The sequence below is a fragment of the Scyliorhinus torazame genome, chromosome 6, assembly GCF_047496885.1.
Source record: "Scyliorhinus torazame isolate Kashiwa2021f chromosome 6, sScyTor2.1, whole genome shotgun sequence".
In the NCBI taxonomy this organism is placed as follows: domain Eukaryota; kingdom Metazoa; phylum Chordata; class Chondrichthyes; order Carcharhiniformes; family Scyliorhinidae; genus Scyliorhinus; species Scyliorhinus torazame.
Genome location: NC_092712.1, coordinates 282,221,093 through 282,243,307, shown reverse-complemented (window position 1 = coordinate 282,243,307; position 22,215 = coordinate 282,221,093). Strand labels below are relative to the sequence as shown.

Here is a 22,215-nt window from a genome sequence, read left to right as displayed (position 1 = left end):
ATCGTTGGGCTACCAGAAGGCATCGAAGGTGCGAATGCCATGGATCATGTGGCAAAGGTGTCTTGGAAACTGGTGAGGGAGGGGATCTTTGCAAACACTACCGAAGTGGACCGCGCCTACCCGTCATTGCAACAGAAGCCCAGACCTGGGGAGCCGCCACAAGCGAAGGTAGTCTGACTCCACAGGTATTTGGATACAGAAATGATCCTGAGGTGGCCGAAGGACACTCGTGAATGCAGATGGGAGGACCACACCATCAGAATTTACCAGGACATTGGGTCAGAACTGCCAAGAAGGCGAGCGCGGTTCAGTAAGGCTAAGGTGGCTCTTTATAAGAACATAGTGAGATTCAGAGTGGTGAACCCGGCTCGCCTGCAGGTCATGTTTGGAGACAGGGATCGTTACTTCGGTATGTCAGAGAAGGCAAATTACTTTGTAAAGAAATACAGACTGGGGGAAGCTTTAATGACGTAGTTGGTTACACCTGAGTGGTGGGACTTTTCAAATTTGTCTTGCTCTTTGTATTTCTCATGTTTCTGTTATGTCTTTAATTTTGTATCCGGATTACTGGTTTTAGGGTTTCTCACAGTATTGTTGGAAATTGTTGGAAATGTTGGGAAGTGAGGGAGTGGGTGTTGGGATAGGTTTGTATAATGTTAAATATTAAACTTGAGCTCAGGTAGGGAGGCTGTTTGCTGATTTATTGAATGTGTAATTTGCATTTTTACTCAGGGTGGGGGTCACCCTTGTCATGTGAGAGTACCTTTAAGGACTTCTGGGTGCGACTATGCAGAGCTAGGTCGCATGTTCGGTAGCTCCCGCTTGGAACGGACTTTGGGGCTCTTTACAGGGCCCCCACGACATTTGTTTGACATTTCCCGGTGTGGGAAGAAGACTGCAACATTCCCCCGACAGTGTCCCCCAGGAATGGTATGTCTCTTGGATACCAGACCCGGCAGAAACAGTAAAAGATTTGGCTTAACTGCAGGATAAACAAAGCCTCTTCCAGCATGCAGGCTGGGGAAGGGCAAGCTTAAAGCTGCAAGCTGACTTGAGGGCCTTTATCAAAGGTGAATTCTAGCAGCAGAGGGAACAACTGTGAAAAGATCTACCAAGGCCATTGAGGAAGCGTGGACAAGGCTTCCGGTGGCGGCCATGGAGGAGTAGGTCGCGCATTCGGCAGCTCCCGTCTGGAACGGACTCTCAGACCTTTTTCAGGAGTTTCCACAGACATTTTGGGGCAGATTGGTGAAGCGAACACTGCCAAAAAGATTCCCTCTCGAGACTTCTGGTTGCGGCTATGCGGAGCTAAGTCGCACATTCGGCGGCTCCCGCAAAAACGGACTTTTGGGCTCTTTTCAGGGCCCCCAAGGGCACTTTTGCGACGTTTCCCGGCGTGGGAAGGAGTTAATAATAGCTCCCCGTCAGTATATGGCTTTAACTAGGAGCGGGGCGACAAAAAAGGTGGTAGTGGACCAGAAGAAGGGAGGGAAGAAGGACAAAATGGCGGCGGGCGGAGACCAGGCAGCGTGGAGGCAGTGGGCGGAGGAGCAACAGGAGGGTATTCAGCGCTGCCTCAGAGAGATTAAAACGGACCTGCTAGAGCCGATGAAGGCTTCTATTGATAAGCTGCTGGAGACACAGATGGCCCAGGGGGTGGCAATCTGAGAGGCTCGACAAAAGATCTCTGGCAATGAGGACGAGATCTTAGGCCTGGCGGTAAAGGTGGAGGCGCACGAGGCGCTCCACAAGAAATGGCAGGAGCGGTTTGAGGAGATGGAGAATCGGTCGAGGCGGAAGAATCTGCGGATTCTGGGCCTCCCGGAGGGGCTGGAGGGGCCGGACGTGGGGGCCTTTGTGGTCACCATGTTGAACTCGCTGATGGGAGCGGGGTCCTTCCAGGGGCCCCTGGAGCTGGAAGGGGCCCATAGAGTGTTGGCGAGGAGGCCCAAGGCGAACGAGCCGCCGCGGGTGGTGCTGGTGCGGTTCCATCGGTTCGTCGATCGGGAGTGTGTGCTCAGGTGGGCCAAGAAGGAGAGCAGCAGGTGGGAGAACGCGGAGGTTCGGATATATCAGGACTGGAGTGCGGAGGTGGCGAAGAGGAGGGCCGGGTAAAGTCGAGCGAAGGCGGTGCTGCACAGGAAGGGGGTGAAGTTTGGCATGTTGCAGCCGGCGCGACTGTGGGTTAACTACAAGGACCGGCACCATTATTTTGAGTCTCCGGAGGAGGCGTGGGCCTTTGTTCAGGCCAAGAAGCTGGACACAGACTGAGGGTCCAGATGGGCGATTGCGGTGGATATGTTATGCCTATTTTTGGTTCGGGGGGGGGGGGGGGGCCTTTGCATTGTTTTGGGTTTATTTTTCTCTGTGTTTTTCTCTTTCGGGTTGGGGAGGGTGGATGGGGCGGGTTGGGCACTGTTTTGGTTGGAGGCGGGCCTGGTAGGTGGAGAGCGCGGGCCTTTTTCCCGCGCCGAAGACTGGGGGTCGGTGGGGCCGGGGCGGGGAAGCGAGGATCGTTAACCACGCTTAGAACGGAGGGGGGAAGGGGAGAGCCTGTGGATGGGGAGCGGAAGAGGAGGGTGTGCCACACAATGGGAGGAGTCGAAAGGGAGGCGGGAGTGGCCGGGGTCAGCAGGAGTCAGCTGACTTGCGGAAGTGCAATGGGGGGAGTAAACCAGCTAGGATGGGTCCTAGCCGGGGGGGGGGGGGGGGGGGGGGGGGGGGGGATGGTGGGGGGGGGGAATCGAGTTGCTGCTGCTAAGGTCAAGGAGGAGCTGGATCGAGTGGGGGGGTCGAGACGGGGGTATGCCGCTGTGGGGAACGGGCTGGGTGTGGGGTGCGGGCGCGTGGCTGGCCAAGGAGGAGTCATGGCTAGTCGGCGGGGGAGGGGGGCGGGTAGCCCCCTGATCCAGCTGATAACCTGGAATGTAAGGGGACTGAATGGGCCGGTTAAGCGGGCCCGCGTGTTCGCGTACCTGAAGGGGCTCAAGGCAGATGTGGTTATGCTCCAGGAGACACACATGAAGGTGGCAGACCAGGTAAGACTGAGGAAAGGGTGGGTAGGTCAGGTGTTTCACTCGGGGCTAGATGCCAAAAATTGAGGGGTGGCGATCTTGGTGGGAAAGAAGGTGTCATTCGAGGCGTCGAGCACTGTGGCAGATAATGGCGGTAGGTACATAATGGTAAGTGGTAAGTTGCAGGGAGAGAGGGTGGTACTGGTCAATGTGTATGCTCTGAACTGGGACAATGCGGGTTTTATGCGGCGTATGTTGGGTCGGATCCCAGACTTGGAAGTGGGGGGCCTGATAATGGGGGGAGACTTGAACACGGTGTTGGATCTGGCACTGGATCGCTCCAGGTCTAGGACGGGTAGGAAGCCGACGGTGGCTAGAGTGTTGAGGGGATTTGTGGACCAAATGGGAGGGGTGGACCCTTGGAGATTTGCAAGGCCGGGGGCTAGGGAATTTTCATTCTTCTCACATGTCCATAAGGCTTATTCTCAAATCGACTTTGTCATTTTGAGTAGGGTGCTGATAGCGAGAGTAGAGGATACTGAGTATTCGGCAATAGCCATTTCGGACCACGCCCCGCATTGGGTGGACTTGGAGATGGGGGAGGAGAGGGACCAGCGCCCGCTGTGGCGCTTGGAGGTGGGGCTGTTCACGTACAAGGAGATGAGCGAGCGGGTCCGAGGAAATATAGAGAGGTACTTGGAGACCAACGACAACGGGGAGGTCCGAGTGGGGATGGTATGGGAGGCACTGAAGGCGGTGGTGAGGGGAGAGCTGATCTCCATTAGGGCCCACAAGGAGCGGAGGGAGAGGGGGAGGCTGGTGGGGGAGATGGTGAGGGTAGACAGGAGGTATGCGGAAGAGCCTGAGGAAGGATTGTTGAGGAAGAGGCGCAGCCTCCAGGCCAAATTCGACCTGGTGACCACCAGGAAGGCGGAGGTGCAATGGAGGAAGGCCCAGGGGGCGGTCTACGAGTATGGGGAAAAGGCAAGCCGGATGCTGGAACATCAGCTTCGGATGCGGGATGCAGCTCGGGAGATCGGGGGAGTTAAGGACAGGGGAGGGAGCGTGGTGCGGAGTGGGGTTGGCATCAATGGGGTCTTCAGGGACTTCTACGAGGAATTGTACCGATCCGAGCCCCCACGGGAGGAGGGAGGGATGGGCCGTTTCCTGGACCAATTGAGGTTTCCAAAGGTGGAAGAGGGACTGGTGGCGGAACTGGAGACCCCGATTGGGCTGGAGGAGCTGATCAAAGGGATAGGAAGCATGCAGGCGGGGAAGGGTTTCCCGGTCGAGTTCTATAAAAAATATATGGACCTGTTGGGCCCGCTGTTAGTTAGGACCTTTAATGAGGCAAGGGAGGGGGGGGCTTTACCCCCGACGATGTCCCGGGCACTGATCTCCTTGATCCTGAAGCGGGACAAGGATCCCCTGCAATGTGGGTCTTACAGACCGATTTCCTTGCTAAATGTAGATGCCAAGGTGCTGGCGAAGGTCTTAGCCACGAGGATTGAGGATTGTGTGCCGCAGATCATCCATGAAAACCAGACGGGGTTTGTGAAGGGGAGACAGTTGAACGGAGGCTTTTGAACGTTATCATGATGCCGGCAAGGGAGGGGGAGGCGGAGATTGTGGTGGCGATGGACGCTGAGAAAGCCTTCGATAGGGTAGAATGGGGGTACCTGTGGGAGGTGCTGAAGAGGTTCGGGTTTGGGGAGAGGTTTGTCAGGTGGGTTAGGCTGTTGTATGAGGTCACGATGGCGAGTGTGGCCACAAATAGGAGGAGGTCCGAGTACTTTTGGTTGCACCGAGGGACGAGACAGGGGTGTCCCCTGTCCCCCCTGCTCTTCGCACTGGCGATTGAACCCCTGGCTATGGCACTGAGAGAGTCGCGGAACAGGAGGGGGTTGGTGCGGGGTGGGGAGGAGCATAGGGTGTCGCTTTATGCGGACGACCTGCTGCTGTATGTGGCGGACCCGGTGGGAGGAATGCCAGAGGTAATGAGGATCCTTAGGGAATTCGGGCACTTTTCGGGATACAAGCTCAATATGGGGAAGAGCGAGCTGTTCGTAGTTCAGCTAGGGGACCAGGAGAGGGGGATTGGCGAGCTCCCACTAAAAAGGGCGGAGAGGAGCTTCAGGTATTTGGGGGTCCAGGTGGCCAGGAGCTGGGGGGCCCTGCATAGGCTTAAGTTTACAAGGCTGGTGGAGCAAATAGAGGAGGAGTTCAAGAGGTGGGACGCGCTGCCGCTGTCCTTGGCGGGTAGGGTGCAGTCAATCAAAATGACGGTGCTCCCAAGATTTTTGTTCCTGTTCCAGTGCCTCCCCGTGTTTATCCCGAGACTTTTTTCAGGCGGGTTAACAGGAGTATAATGGGGTTTGTGTGGGCGCGAAGGACTCCAAGGGTGAGAAGGGTGTTCCTGGAGCAGAGTAGAGATAGGGGGGGCCTGGCGCTGCCCAACCTCTGTGGGTACTACTGGGCCGCCAATGCGACAATGGTGCGCAGGTGGGTGATGGAGGGGGAGGGGGCTGCATGGAAGAGGCTGGAGACGGCGTCCTGTGTGGGTATGAGTCTGGGGGCGCTCGCAATGGCGCCGCTACCGCTCCCTCCAAGGAGGTATACCATGAGCCCGGTGGTGGTGGCGGCCCTCAAAATCTGGGGGCAGTGGAGGCGGCATGGGGGGAAGTTGGGGCCTCGGCGTGGACCCCATTATGGGGGAACCACCGGTTCGCCCCAGGAAGAACAGGTGGAGGGTTTTCGGGGTGGCACAGGGCAGGGATACGAAAGTTGGGGGACCTGTTTGTGGACGGGAAGTTCGCGAGCTTGGGTGAGCTGGAGGAGAAGCACGGGCTCCCCCCGGGGGACACCTTCAGGTACTTACAGGTAAGGGCGTTTGCCAGACGGCAGGTGGTGGAATTCCCACGGCTACTGCCACACACAGTACAGGACAGGGTGCTCTCGGGGGGGGTGGGGGGGGGGGGGGGGGGGGGGGGGGAGTGGGGAAGATCTCGGAAACTTACCAGGTGATGCAGGAGGAGGAGGAGGCCTCTGTGGTGGAGTTGAAAGGTAAGTGGGAGGAGGAGTTGGGAGAGGAGATCGAAGAGGGGACGTCGGCAGATGCCCTAGGGAGGGTGAATTCTTCCTCTTTGTGCGCGAGGCTCAGCCTCATACAGTTTAAGGTGCTGCACAGGGCACACATGATCGGGACAAGGATGAGCAGGTTGTTTGGGGGTGAGGACAGGCGTGTTAGGTGCTCAGGGAGCCCAGCAAATCACACCCATATGTTCTGGGTATGCCCAGCGCTGGAGGAATTTTGGAAGGGCGTAGCGAGGACGGTGTCGAGGGTGGTAGGATCCAGGGTCAGACCGGGCTGGGGGCTCACAATATTTGGGGTGGCAGAGGAGCCGGGAGTGCAGGAGGCGAAAGAGGCCGGAATTCTGGCCTTTGCGTCCCTGGAATCCTGGATCAGCGATATGGCAAGGTTCATTAAATTGGAGAGGGTGAAACACGCCTCGAGAGGGTCGGTACAAGAGTTATTTAGGTGGTGGCAACCGTTCTTAGACTTTCTGGCAGAATGATAGACATTGGTCAATGGCAGCAGCAGCTCGTGAGGGGGGTGGGGGGGTTCACTTTATTTTTGTTTATGTTATTTACACTGGAGGGTCTGAGGGGGTGTATACACCTGTTGTCTTAAGTCGGGGTTTTAATGTTAATTTATTATTTATGTACAGGAGGTGAGGAGTTTGGGGGGTTGCTATTTTAGATTGTGTTTTGTACTTAACCATGATGGGTTCTTTTTTCTTTCTCATTTTGTTATTGATATTTTATGAAAACCTTTAATGAAAATTATTTTTTTTTAAAAGAGAGTACCTTAAAGAAATGGGAGTTTATCAGTGATGTCAGTGTGTGGGTGAGCTGGGCTGTCTGTCTGCTTTTACTTTCACTTTGGGCTCACAGCTGCAGGGTGTGTTTAGTTTCGTTTTAGATTTGGAGAAGTTGCAGTCACAGCAAGGTGTGTATGAATCTCTGCGAGTTTATGAATGTTCATTTGGTGATTTCAAAGTGGTAACTGTTCTCAGTAGTGAAGTTAAACCTGATGTCTTTCTGTAAAAAGGGTTCTTTTTGTCGTATGGATGTTGCAAGGAAAGATTAAGAGTTACTTAGAGAGTGCTGTATTCTTTGGGGGATTTATTTGTGTTGATAATTGTGAAGGGGCGAAATTCTCCGGAAACGGCGCGATGTCCGCCGATTGGCACCCAAAACGGCGCAAATCAGTCGGGCATCGCGCCATCTTTGGGGGCCGAGCCCCAACCTTAAGGGGCTAGGCCCGCGCAGGACGAATTTCCGCCCCGCCAGCTGGCGGAGGCCTTTGGTGCCCCGGCAGCTGGCGCGGAAATGACATCTCCAGGCGGCGCATGCGCGGGAGCGTTAACGGCCGCTGACGGCATTCCCGCGCATGCGCAGTGGAGAGAGTCTCTTCCGCCTCCGCCATGGTGGAGACCGTGGCGAAGGCGGAAGGAAAAGAGTGCCCCCACGGCACAGGCCCGCCCGCGGATCGGTGGGCCCCGATCGCGGGCCAGGCCACCGTGGGGGCACCCCCCCGGGGCCAGATCGCCCCGCACCACCCCCCAGGACCCCGGAACCCGCCCGCGCTGCCTTGTCCCGCCGGTAAGGTAGGTGGTTTAATCTACGCCGGCGGGACAGGCATTTTAGGGGCGGGACTTCGGCCCATCCGGGCCGGAGAATCGCGGGGGGTGGCCCGCCAACCGGCGCGGCGCGATTCCCGCCCCCGCCGAATATCCAGTGGTGGAGAATTCGGCAACCGGCGGGGGCGGGATTCACGCCAGCCCCCGACGATTCTCCGACCCGGCGGGGGGGGGGGGTCGGAGAATCTCGCCCCTGATCTTTACTGTGGGTTTATAAAGTGTTAACTGGTTTCATAAATAAAGTGTTTTAATTTAAAAGTGCCATAGATTTCTGTTGCATCACACCTGCAGAGTGGGCCCGTGTGCTCCCCATAACCACAACCTATTAAAAGTTGTGGGTCAGGTGAACTCCATGATACACTTTGAGGTTCTCTAAACCCTGGCCCATAACACCCTGCTAGCATATGCTAGTTAACGGAAGCTAAGTGGTGGAGAGAGCTGCGGCTGGTTACCTGGAAGACGAGAGTTTTTTGTTTCTTTTGCTTAAGGTAATGGGCCTAGGGTGGTTGGGTTTTCTTTGTTTGGGATGGGGAGGGTTGGGGGTTGGTGGCAGTGGGGTGGGTTGTTTGTTTGGAGCTCGGGGGTGGGGGTGCGACAGGGAGGGGGGAGGGGTTGGGAAAGGGGCAGGCTGCCAACGGCAGGTATTGGTCTAGCGAAGGAGGATGGCGGAGTCCATCTTGGGTGGGCCTGGAGCTGAGGCGAAGTGGGGCCTTCTCAGACTTTCTTGTAGGTGGGAAATGGCTGATCATAGTGGAGGGTGTGGTGGTGGTTCATGAGGCCCTCAATAAGGCTGGTTACATGGAACATAAGGTGGTTAAATGGGCCAGTTAAAAGATTCTGGGTGATTGCCCTCAAAACTTTGATAACAAGTCATCCAGACTCGAAACGTTAACTCCCTTCTCTCTCCACTGTGGCTGTCAGACCTGCTGAGATTGTCCAGTATTTTCTGTTTTTGTATCATGTTTAATTAACTTGCTGGAGTTTTTGAAGAGATAACAGAGAGGGTAGATGTGGATTATGCTGTTGATGTGATGTACAAGGACTTCCAAAAGGCACTCGATACAGTGCCGCACGATACACCTGTGAGAAAAGTCGTAGCTTATGGGAAAAAAGGGACAGTTGAAACATCGGTACAAAATAGGCTGAGTAATAGGAATGGATAATGGATATTTTTAGGGCTGGAGGAAGGTTTGCAGTGAAGACCCAAGGTGTCAGTGTTGGGATTCTTGCTTTTCCTGACATATATAGCCCTGGTTGACTGTCTGTGTGGAGTTTGCACTTTCTCCCCTTGTCTGCATGCGTTTCTCCGGGTGCTCCAGTTTCTTCCCACAGTCCAAAGATGTACAGGTTAGGTGGATTGGCCATGCTAAATTGCCCCTTCGGGTCCAAAAAGGTTGGGTGGGGTTACTGGGTTGTGGGGGTATGGTTGGGGTCCAAGCCTAGGTCGGTACTCTTTCCAAGGATTGGTGCAGACTCGATGGGCCAAATGGCCTCCTTCTGCACTGCAGAGGTTCTATGATTCTATGCTTCTATATTAATGACCTAGATCTTGGTGTTCCGGGGAACAATTTCAAAGTTTGTGGGTTATGCAAAACTTGGAAACATTGAAAATTGTGAGGAGGAGAGTGTAAAACTTCAAAAGGACATTGACAATTTGCTGGAGTGGGCAGATAGATGGTAGATGAAGTTCAATGTAGAGAAATTTGAGGTGATTCATTTTGGTAGGAAGCACATGGAGAGCCAATAAAAAATAAAGAGAACAATTCTAAAGGGTGTGCAGGAGCAGAGAGTTCTGGGTGCACATGACAACAATTCATTAAGGTTGGCAGGACAGGTGCAGGGAGCAGTTATTAAAGTATACAGTATCCTCGGCTTTATTAAACAAGAGCAACAAGGTTATTTTGAACTTGGATAGGTCACGAGTTAGACCTCAGCAGCGAGTATTGTGCACAGTTCTGGGCACCACACCTTAGGGAGGATGTGAATACATTGGAGAGAATGTAGAAGAGGTTTACAAGAATGGTTTCAGGGATGAGAACCTTCAGTTTTGAAGTTTGTTGGAGAAGTTGGGACAGTTCTCCTTGGAGAGGAGAAGGCTATGAGGAGAATTGATGGAAGTGTTCAAATTCATGAAGGGGCTGTATATAGTAGATAGGGAGAAGCTATTCCCTTTTGTAAAAGGATCAAGAATGAGAGAGCACAGATTTAAAGTGATTTGCAAAGAGGCAAATTTGATGTGAGAAAAAACTTCTTCATACAATGAATGGTTCAGTCTGGAGTGCACTGCCTGGAAGTGTGGTGGAGGTAGGTTCCATTGAAGCATTCAAGAAGGCATTAGATAATTATTTGAATAGAAACAATATGCAAGGTTATGGGGAAAAGGCAAGAGAATGGCAGTAAGGCAGAATGCTCTTTCGGAGAGCTGGTGCAGACACAGTGGGCCAAATGGCCTCCTTCTGCAACGTAACAATTCTATGATTCTGTGAAGGATATGTTTGACCTAGAGATTGCATATAGCAGTTGAATATAGTTCTACTGCTGCTGATGGCCCACAGCACTCCATGAACGACCAGTCTTGAGTTGCTAGATGTGTGTGAAATCTATCCCATTTAGCACGGTGGTAGTGCGACACAGCACAATGGAGTGTATCCTCAATGTAGAGGTCTTGTGGGTTTTCCCATCTTATTCGTTCCCTCAGAACCTGCCGCAGGTATGTAATTCAGGACTCTGCCAGCTCTGTCATTACTGCTGCTAACAAGGCACCTTTTTTGATAGATATTGTACCCAGAGTACATTTTGTTCCCTTGTCACCCTCATTGCTCCTTCTAATTCGTGTTCAACATGGAGGAGTATTGATTCACTAGTGGAGGGAGAGCAGTAGGTGGTAATCAGCAGAATGTTTCCTTGATCATCTTTGTCCTGATTCTGTGAGACTGCGTGTCTAGAATCCATGTTGAGGATTCCCAGGGCAATGCCTGCCCATCTGTATATCACAGTGCAATCACCTCTGTCCTGTCGGTGGGAGGAAAGGCAATGGTGGTGTTTGAGATATTATCTGCAAGGTATGAATTGGTGAGTATGACTCTCAGTCTATTACGTGATTAGTCAATGGGTCAGCTCTCCCAAGCGCCCAGATGTTAGCAAAGAGAACTGTGCAGGGCTAGATGAATTGTCATTTCCGGTGCCCAACTCGATGCCAGGGTCAGTCGGATTTTATTCCTTTTTGACTTTGCTATAGTAGTTTGTTACAAATCAGTGGCTTGCGAGGCCATTCAAAAGTTAACCACATTATCTGGAGTCATATGTAGGCCAGAGCAGATAAAGACAGCAGATTTCCATCCCTGCAGAGCATTTGTGAACACCAACAATGATAGCTGACATGATCACCATTGTTGATTTTCATTCCAATGTTTTAAATAATCAGTTGAATTGATCAATTAATTGAATTTAAATTCCATGAATTGCCATTATGGGATTGTGAACTCATGTCCCCAGGGCAATTATTTGGTTCTTTGGATTACTAGTCCAGTGACACTATGCCATTATAGGGGTTTTTCACAGTAACTTCATTGCAGTGTTAATGTAAGCCTACTTGTGACAATAATAAAGATGATTATTATTTTAACTCCCCTGACTTGTCTTTGAGTATCTTGCGGAGACACCACTGGTGGAAATTATCCACTGGTAGAGGTGTCTTTTGTAAGTGATAAAAGTCTCACTGCCATTTGCATGGTGGTGACTAAAAGTGTTCAAACTAAAGTTTTTGTGCTGATATGGAGATCTCTGTTGCTGAAGACCCACGTGATCAATTTTCAGAAGGCTGCATGTGCTGGCATAGCTGATTCGTTGTTGGATCTCCTCTTCGATAGTGACCCTTTGGGACAGATAGTTGGCAAGATATGGGAAGTGTTTAAGGATTTCTAAAGTCTCTGCATCAATAACAACAGTTGGAGATATAGCTGCTTGTTCAGGGCAGGGCTGGTGGAGGATTTTGGTCTTGCTGGTATTGAATCAAATTCCAACCTGAAGCTGAGGCTGTTGAGGGCAGTCTGAAGTTTGCTTTCGGTGTGGGCCATAACTGCACAGTTGTCAGCATTTGTAAGAGACACCTTAGTCTTGTTAATAAGCCTGTTGAGTTTGACCGCTTGTGGAAGCTAGTAGCAGGTAGGCCCTCCGCCATTTGGGAAAACTGCCTGGTGGCAGCCCCTGGTGGCCTCCCAGTGGGCTTGGGAGCAATCACTCCTATTGGGGCACTCTTTGTCCACTGTTGGGACTGGCGGACGAGAATTCCAACAATTTGCAATTTGTAAGACTCTGAGGGAAGCAAACTAAACCACAGGAGCGATAATACTGACCAAAAGGTATATTTTATGTTAAAACAAACTTTAATTTAAACACAGAATTAATCACAGTAGCAACACAGTAATAGCTTTTGAAATAACATTTAAACCAGTTCTTAAAAAAAGGGGAAAAAAACTTCTAACTCGTGATCTACACCTGCCATTATATGTTCCAATTAAGCAAGCCTACACAGTTCAAATGCAACTTATAGATAAAGTTAACAATCAGAGTTACTTGCATCTCTGTGCAGATCTTTGGAGTGAGACCCTTACAGGAACAACCTGAAAATGCATCTGTCTTGTCAGACTCAAATCCTATTGCAAACTGAAAACTACAGACAGACCTGGCTCCTTCTATTAATGCCATCAAGTATATCTCAAGCATGAGGCATTCTCCAGGAGGAGACTAAGATGTTCCATAACTGGTTAGCTAGGACCAAACAACATCCCTCATAAATTGTCTACACCACAGGGAACTTCCTAAACATAAACAATATTCTATTAACCATCAGTATGTAAACAAGTAAACGGTTAAAATCAATGATTACCTCACCTATATGACCCCTTAATCACAGCTTTAGCATATTGCCTGTATGTATTCCAACCCAGGGTTTTTAATAACATTATTACAACAAAATCTAAAATATAACACATACAACAATTTACTACATTCATGACACCCCACCCTACCCTGCTTTTGAGCCCGTCAGCAGGACTCCCATGTGAGAATAAAATTCTGGATATTTTGTGAATGGATCCAGAAATAAATATTTGGTCATATTTAATTTTTGACTTTTATTTTGTATCACCAGGAACAGTTGTTTGTGTATCAACACGACTGTCATACAAGGGCTGGGATTCTCAGATCCGTGTTCCCCCTGTCAACATTGCTAGTTTTTGGAGCACTGCTCCTTCCTCAGGTTTGTTTGAGGTTTTGCAGTTGTTTGAAGGCAAGTAGTGGGAGTGTGGAGATGACTTTGGCAAGATGTTCATCTTCATCCAGACACACGGAAAAGCCCTCTGTATACACAGGATCTACTCAGACGACTCAGTAACGGACATCTACAGATGCTCAAAGATGCCCTCGTACGAACGGGATATGGCGCTCGACTCATCGATCAACAATTCCAACGCGCCACAACAATTCCAACGCGCACCGACCTCCTCAGAAGACAAACATGGGACACAACCGACAGAATACCCTTTGTCGTACAGTACTTCCCTGGAGCGGAGAAACTCCGACATCATCTTCGCAGCCTTCAACACGTCATCAATGAAGACAAACATCTTGCCAAGGTCATCCCCACACCCCCACTACTTGCCTTCAAACAACCGCGCAACCTTAAACAAACCATTGTTTGCAGCAAACTACCCAGCCTTCAGACCAGCGACCACGACACCACACAACCCTGCCATGGCAATATCTGCAAGACGTGCCAGATCATCGACATGGGTACCACCGTTACACGGGAGAACTCCACCCACCAGGTACGCGGTACATACTCGTGCGACTTGGCCAACGTTGTCTACCTCATACGCTGCAGGAAAGGATGTCCTGAAGCGTGATACATTGGCAAGATCATGCAGACGCTGCAACAACAGATGAACGGACATCGCGCGACAATCGCCAGGCTTGAATGTTCCCTTCCAGTCGGGGAACACTTCAGCAGTCAAGGGCATTCAGTCTCTGATCTTCGGGTAAGCGTTCTCCAAGGCAGCCTTCAGGACACGCGACAACGCAGAATCGCCGAGCAGAAACATATAACCAAGTTCCGCACAGATGAGTACGGCCTCAACTGGGACCTTGGATTCATGTTGCATTACATTCACCCTCCACCATCTGGCCTGGGCTTGCAAAATCCTACCAACTGTCCTGGCTTGAGACAATTCACACCTCTTTAACCTGGGATTACCACTCTCTCTGGATCTGTAAAGACTTAATTACCTGCAAATGCTCACATTCAAAGTATCGTCTTGCATCTTTGACTTTGTCTATATATATGTTTCTGGTGCCTACCTCTTCATTCACCTGAGGAAGGAGCAGTGCTCCCAAAGCTAGTGATTTGAAACAAACCTGTTGGACTTCAACCTGGTGTTGTAAAACCTCGGACTGTGCTCACCCCAGTCCAACGCCGGCTTCTCACATCAACACTGCTAGCGACATCAGCGAATTTGGCGCTCAGCCAAAACGCCATTCACTACAGCAAGTCCAGAGAATGCCACTAGAAAGAATAGATGGAGAATTCCGTCCAAGGTGTTTTTCAAACAAACATCATTGATACCAGATAAGTAGATGGCAATCGACTTCACAGTATGATTAGAATGACTGGAACCATAATAATCAATTATGGGTGTCCTTGCCATTGTCAAAGACTGGCTTTTTAGAAATTTCTAATTAACAACAGGAGCAATATTAGAGTTCACTGTCCATTTATAAAAACATCAAGAAGAGTTTGATAGTAAAATACCAAAGAGATTATGAGATGCAAAAATCAATGATGATATCAAGAGCATATTGTAACAAAGGCATGGTGTGCCATCCTTAAAGTGTGACACGTCTTGCTATACAAATATCCCTCACTACTTACTTTGCTAAAATACTATAATGTTGAAAAATATATTGGAATCTTACAGAATTTAGCAAAGTGTTATGCTTGGACAGAGAACTGGTGTGTAACTCTCCAGTTGCACATATGTCTCTCCAAATCTTGAACCTTTTAGACCAAAAGAAATGAGTGGGCATGGTTTACGCCGGTCACTCTGGCAGGGCCTCAAAGAGGCAGAAACTGGCTTCAAAGAGATCGCAGCGCCTTTTAAAAGGGGTGTTGCAGCCTAACTGGTCCAGACCCCAGAGGTATCAGGGGGAACCTCCTCTACCCGCCCCCTCCACCCCCCACCCGACAGGCCTTGGAGTACCGATTGCGCCCACCCCCCACCCAATACTTGTAGTTCCCAACCCGCCCCCCAGAGTTCCACCCCTGATAATCATTGGTATTGTTGAACCCTCCTCCCCCCACCAACATCGTGGCACTCGTCCCACACCACACATCAATGCCTCCCCCTCCATGTGGCTCCCACTAGGGCATACTCCAGTGCTGCCCCCTGGCACAGGGTGGTACTGCACTGCGCAAACCTGGCAGTGCTAACCTGTGCCAGGGGGCAATGCCCAGGCATGTCCCACAACCCCTGGGGGTATACTAACCTCTACAACCCCGGAGGGATCTCCTCGACTGCCTCATGTCTGGCCAAAGGTGTTGTAATCCTTGCCAATGTGACGACTTGCAGGCAAGGTTTGAAAATTTAGTGAGAGGGGAATCATGTGGCAGGGAGACACTAACAAGTTAAATGATTGCAAAACTACTAAAATGAGGTTCATGCCCTTGTCGCAGACGAGGGTCGGGAAAAATCGGGAAATGCAATCTTTCCAGTGAGAGTCGCTTTTTCCGATCCTCACAAGATTTTCTGTCCACGCTGCCAATCCCATGGACAGCGAGTGTGGGCTCAAGATCACTCAATAGTGTTTATGTACCGTAAATTAATATAGAACTCTCATACAGCTGCCAATATGTCCTTATAGTGACATATTAGCTCCCAAAGCCAGGTCTGTGGGGACTGTGCTCAGGATTCCAGAATAACAGCTTTTATAAAAGATCATTGCGAATGTTTTAGGGTGTTATAAGACTGACTTACTTGTTCAGAATAAATGATGTTTTAGCCTTGGAATCAGTCAAAGGGTCTCTGAAGGTTACATTTTGGTCCACTTTAGTGGAAATAGCTTTTCTTCCCCGTGACTTTGAATTTCTAAGAAGTTCTTTTTTTTCTAATGCCTCCTGGAACTCGTCGAGAGGAACCAGGTCTGCAGATAGAATTTTCATTAGTTTATAGTATTTCCAGTATGTTCACTCCCCCGCTGTGTGCATACACAAGACATATACACAGTATTTTGCAACAGTGATTGTTTAAATTCATAAATACTTGGCACCAAAACAGGATTTCCTTTTGGCTTGGAATTCACCAAGATGCTGAGAAAGCGCCCTGCTCTTCTTTGAAGGATTGAATCGGAAATATACACCTCAACTGAAGATGGGACCTCCATTTAATGGCTCCTTTTGTATGTACGTACCTAAGGTGTCAGCCTGGAGTCCTGGGTAGGGACTTGAACTAATGTTCAGCGGTGAAAGTACCAGGAAGGATGGACAGGAGGGATGACTTGGTGCGCATTTGGCACTGCAGACTAGTGACAGTCCAGCCCAACATCTATGCAGGCTGATGAAGTCAAGGTGTTGCAAGAGATGTTTCTGGAGATGGTTGCCCTATATCATTCCACAACATTTAAAAAAAAAAAATTAGAGTATCCAATTCATTTGTTTCCAATTAAGGGGCAATTTAGCGTGGCCAATTCACCTACCCTGCACATTTATGGGTTGTGGGGGTGAAACCCACGCAAACACGGGGAGAATGTGCAAACTCCAGATGGACAGTGACCCAGAGCCGGGATTGAACCTGGGACCTCGGCGTTGTGAAGCAGCAGTGCTAACCACTGCACCACCGTGCTGCCCATCACACAACATTAACTCATCGGTCAAGCATGTGCATTACGAGGAGAGGTTGAGTAGACTGGGACTGTACTCATTGGAATTTAGAAGGATGAGGGGGGATCTTATAGAAACATATAAAATTATGAAGGGAATAGATAGGATAGATGCGGACAGGTTGTTTCCACTGGAGGCTGAAAGCAGAACCATGGGGTATAGCCTCAAAACAAGGGGAAGTAGATTTAGGACTGAGTTTAGGAGGAACTTCTTCACCCAAAGGGTTGTGAATCTATGGAATTCCTTGCCCAGTGAAGCAGTAGAGGCTCCTTCATTAAATGTTTTTAAGATAAAGATAGATAGTTTTTTGAAGAATAAAGGGATTAAGGGTTATGGTGTTCGGGCCAGAAAGTGGAGATGAGTCCACAAAAAATCAGCCATGATCTAATTGAATGGCAGAGCAGGCTCGAGGAGCCAGATGGCCTACTTCTGCTCCTAGTTCTTATGTTCTTATTCCTGCAAGACTGTAAGTTAGGGTGACCAAGACTGGAAATTGTGAACAGATGTCCCCTCCTGAGTTGGATAGGACGTATCAAATTCTCAGACAGATGCCTCGGGCGAATGAGGACCACAGGCTGTGATAGCTTTGTTTTCATAGCTTCCAGAACTTCCAGAAGAAGGAGCGGGTCCTGAAATGGGCCAAAGAGAATGGGGACGTGATGTGGGAAGGAAGCAACATCCGGATTTACCAGGAAATTGGGGCAGAGCTAGTGAAGAGGCATGCAGCCTTCAATAGGGCGAAGTTGACGCTATATAAGAGCGGACTGCATTTTGGAGTGGTGTACCCGGCGAGGTTGAGTTACGTATAACTCAAAAGATCATGGCCGGGATTCTCCATTGGAGATGCTGAAATCGCGATTGGGCGGAGAATCGGTTCCGACGCCGAAATCGAGGAAGGCACCAATTTGATGCCAAACCGCGATTTCACGTCACCAATGTGTTCCGGAAAGCACGTACAGTAAACATCATTTGGATATCATTAGCGGGCTCAACCCGGTAATAGCCAGGGCCTCCGCGATTCTCCTCTTCTGATTGTCCGAGAAACCGATGGCAAGATTCATGTGTGCTTTTAAAAATCGTGAAACTGGCATGGTGGCTGCTGAGGAAGAGAGAGGGGGGTACGGAAAGTGTCCAACATCACCATAGTTTGCTGACAGTGGTGAAGCTCAATGGGGGGCTTCTGCCTGGGCCAGGGGGAGAAGCGGGGGGTGGCCAGATGGGCTGTGGGGTAGGGGTGGATGGACACAGAACACCATTGGCACAGCCGGCAAGGCAGCCATGCAGCTGCGCATATCGCTGACTGTCCACTGTGAACTTAGTGCCACGGGTCATACAGGTGTCCCCCTTCCAGGCCAGCCCCCTGGGTGCCCTCTGGCCCCGGCCGACCCATTAGCTGAATGGACGCACCCCAGGACAACCAGTGCCATCTTGTTGGCTGGGATGAATGTGTGTGGAGATTATGATGTGTATCTGCGGCTGCAGCTTGTCAGCCTCCCGAGTGTCAATCAGGGACCCAGCAGATCCCGCACCGGTTTTCATTGGAATCGATCGTGTTCCACGCAGCACAGCCCCATAAAAGTAACGGAATCGGTCCAGGTACGGTGCCAGTTTTGCTGTTGTGAAAGTCCACAAATTCTGCATTGGCATCAACATTTAGGGCGGGTTTCTCCATCCCGCCACAAAAGGGGCTAGATTCTCCGTTTTGGAGACTAAGTCCTCACGCCGGCGTGAAAATGGTGTTTTTTTACGCCAGGAAAACTGGCATCGAAAGGCCACCGATTCCCTGTTTTGCTGGGAGCTCGCAGGGCCCCCAGCACTTCCAGTTCAGATGCGCATGCGCACGGTGACGGCTTGAAGCGGACGCGCCATGCTCCATGCAGACTCAGCCCGCGGACTTGGACCGCCAAAGTAGTGCCCCCCATCGGCCGCTCGCGGGCCCCGGACTGCCCACCCACGGTGCCCCCAGCCCCAAATGAAACCCCCCTGCCCACCAATCGGCCCTCCCCCCCGACTGTGCTGGCCCCGGACTGAGTCCGTAGCCGCCTCACGTGGTTCCTGAACGACTGGGACCATGCGAGCCCCACAACGTCAGGAATCCAGCCGGTCGGGACGGAGCATCGTGGGCGGATCTCAGGCAATGGCCTGAGGTGGTGGATAATCGGCGTGGTATACTCCTAGAGTACGCCGCTTTTCAGGTGGCAGAGAATTCAAAAACTGCCGCCGTTCCTGATTTCAGTGCCAAAACGGATCCTCCGCCCCATCGCCAAACACAATTTCAGCATCGGGGAGCGGGGATCCAGCCCCAGATTTCTGGTGAGGCACGCCGTCGGGATTCTCCGTTTCTCCGGCTGGTCAATGGGCTTTCCCATTGTGGGGCAGCCCCACGCCATCGGGAAACCCCGGGCTGCCAGCAAAATGGAGAATCCCGACGGCGGAGAATTCAGCCCTAAGTCTCAGAAACGGAGAATCCTGCCCCATTTCTTCGATACATCGGAACAAGGACTTGGAATTAATTGAAAGGGGCTTTAATGGTTGTGGATGGGATTGGGATGTTTCAGTATTCTGTATATATTTCCATTTATTTGAGGTTTCTTGTTCTGATTTGGAGACGGTGGAAAGTGATCAGTGTATATGTTGTTTGGGGGAGGATGGGATGCCAATGTGATTGGGAGTAACAGTTAAGGGAGCTATATGAATAATACACGGCACATGGTGGGATGTTGAGAATTGCAAGAGCTTTGGTTTTGGTTGCTCTTTTGCAGTAGGGGCGGGTAGGGTTGGTGGCCATCTTCGGTGGGCTTTGGGTTTAGAAATTTGGAGTGAAGATGGGACAGTTCCTCACAGTGGAAATTAGTGATTTGAGGTGGGGGGCAGGTGAGAGACCCTTGATCAGAAGAGCCACTTGAAACGTGAGAGGTCTGGGGGGCCCGATAAAAGGGTGAGAGGTTTCTCTCACCTGAAGAGTTTAAGGGCCGATGTGGTGCTATTGCAGGAAATTCACCTGCACCTGAGGGATCAGACTAGGCTCCGAGGTTGAGAGAGTCAGGTGTTCCACTCGTGCTTCGGTAGCAGGGTCCGGGGAGCGGCAATTTTAATTAACGAAAGGACCTGTTTCCAAGCATGATCGGTTGTGGTGGATCAGAGAGGCAGGTGATAGTCATTAGGTCATTGATCAGGGATCCTGGGAGTTATAGATTTAGGTTTTGTGAGGGGTTGTTCTATTTTTCTGTTTTTTATGGTTGATATATGTAGATTTGTTCATTTTTTTCAATTGTGTATTTTATAAAATGAAAAATAAGAATAGAAATATTGAAAAAGACTGGAAATACAATCTTTAAGGGTTTTTGACATTTAGAAAGGTTCGGCAAAAGGAAAAAGTGGAGGGGGGGTTTATCGCATTTAAAAAAGAATGAAAATTAATGGAAGAGGGTCTTGGGTCAGAAGATCAAGATGCAGTCAGTGTGGGTGAAATGAAAAAACAACAAGGACAACAAACGCTGGTAAGAGTTGTTTACAGGCTACCAAATAGTAGTGATAATGTAGGGCACGGAATTAATCAGGAATTTAAAGTTGTATATAACAAGGTAATACAGTAATCACAGGGGCTTCAATCTACATATAGACTGAATAAACCTAATTAGCACTAATGCTGTGGAGGACAAATTCCTGGAGTGTATACATGGTAGTTTTCAGGAGCAGCATGTTGGGGAAACAACTGGACAACTTCCGGTGGCGGCCATGGAGACATAGATGTTTACAGCATGGAAACAGGCCCTTCAGCCCAGCTTGTCCATGCTGCCCAGTTTCTATCACTAAGCTAGTCCCACTTGCCCGCATTTGGCCCATAACCCTCTTTACTAACCCTGCCCATGTAACTGTCTAACTGCTTTTTAAAGGAAAAAATTGTACCCACCTCTACCACTGCCTCTGGCAGTTCGTTCCAGATGCTCACCATCCTCTGTGTGAAAGAATTTCCCCTCTGGTCTCTTTTATATCTCTCCCCTCTATAAACCTATGCCCTCTCGTTCTAGACTCCTCTACCTTTGGGAAAAGATGTTGACTATCTACCTTATCTATGCCCCTCATTATTTTATAGACCTCTATAAGATCACCCCTAAGCCTTCTACGCTCCAGGGAAAAAAGTCCCAGCCTCTCCTTTTAACTCAGACCATCAAGTCCTGGTAGCATCCTTATAATCTCTTCTGCACTCTGTCTAGTTTAACTATATCCTTCCTATAATAGGGTGACCAGAACTGAACACAGTATTCCATGTGTGGTCTTACCAATATCTTGTACAACTTCAACAAGACGTCCCAACTCCTGTATTCAATATTCTGACCAATAAAACCTAGCATGCTGAATGCCTTCTTCACCACCCTGTCCACCTGTGAGGAGCTTTGAACCTGTACCCCTCGATCTCTTTGTTCTATAACTCTCCCCACTACCTACCATTAACTGAGTAAGTCCTGCCCTGATTTGATCTACCAAAATGCATCACCTCACATTTATCCAATTTAAACTCCATCTGCTACTCATCGGCCTACTGGCCCAATTGGTCAAGATCCTGTTGCAATCTTATATAACCTTCTTCACTGTCCACTATGCCACCAATCTTGGTGTTATCTGCAAAGTTTCCAACCATGCCTCCTACATTCTCATCCAATTCATTAATATATATAACAAATAACAGTGGACCCAGCACCGATCCCTGAGGCACACCACTGGTCACAACCCTCCAGTTTGAAAAACAGCTCTCCACAACGACCCTTTGGCTTCAGTTGCCAAGCCAATTTTGTATCCAATTAGCTACCTCACCCTGGATTCCATGACATTTAACCTTTTGCAACAACCTACCATGCAGTACCTTGTCAAAGGCCTTGCTAAAGTCCATGTTGACAATGTCGACTGCACTGCCCTCATCTACCTTCTTGGTTACTCCTTCAAAAAACTCAATCAAATTCGTGAGACATGACTTTCCCCTCACAAAGCCATGCTGACTTTCTCTAACTAGCCCTTGCCTGTCTAAATGCCTGTAAATCCTGTCACTCAGAATACTTTCTAACAATTTACCCACTACAGAAATACGGCTAACCGGTCTGTAGTTCTCAGGCTTATCCCTAGAGCCCTACTTAAACAAGGGCACAACATTTGCTACCCTCCAATCTTCAGGCACCTCTCCTGTGGCTGTTGATGATTCAAATATCTCAGCTAGGGGGCCGGCAATTTCCTTCCTAGCCTCCCACAATGTCCTGGGATACATTTCATCAGGTCCCGGGGATTTATCTATCTTGATGTGCTTTAATACCTCCAGGACCTCCTTCTCTGTAATATGTACATTCCTCAAGACATCACTTTCTATTTCCCCAATTCCCCTAACATTCGTTCCTTTCTCAATAGTAAATACTGTTGATAAATATTCATTTAGGACCTCTCCCATCCCTTGTGGATCTGCACATAGATGACCTTTCTTTATCCTTAAGAGGCCCTACCCTCTCCCTTTGTGTATCTGTAAAAGTTCTTTGGATTTTCCTTTGCCTAATTGCTCCTCAATATCCCGCTAACTATT

At 49.8% G+C, this 22,215-nt stretch overlaps 1 protein-coding gene across 7 annotated transcripts in view; it reads right to left on the bottom strand.

Annotated features, from left to right (window-relative positions):
* Positions 1-22,215, bottom strand: part of LOC140425469 (uncharacterized protein C7orf57-like) — a 279,645-nt gene that overhangs the window by 16,942 nt on the left and 240,488 nt on the right. For 6 of the 7 annotated variants that reach the window (XM_072509769.1, XM_072509775.1, XM_072509770.1 and 3 more), the window contains one exon: positions 15,748-15,913. The exons of the other annotated variant lie outside the window; for it this stretch is intronic. In XM_072509769.1, coding sequence (XP_072365870.1) covers positions 15,748-15,913 — 166 coding nt within the window. The remainder of the gene's footprint in view (positions 1-15,747; positions 15,914-22,215) is intronic. 7 annotated transcript variants of the gene reach the window in all.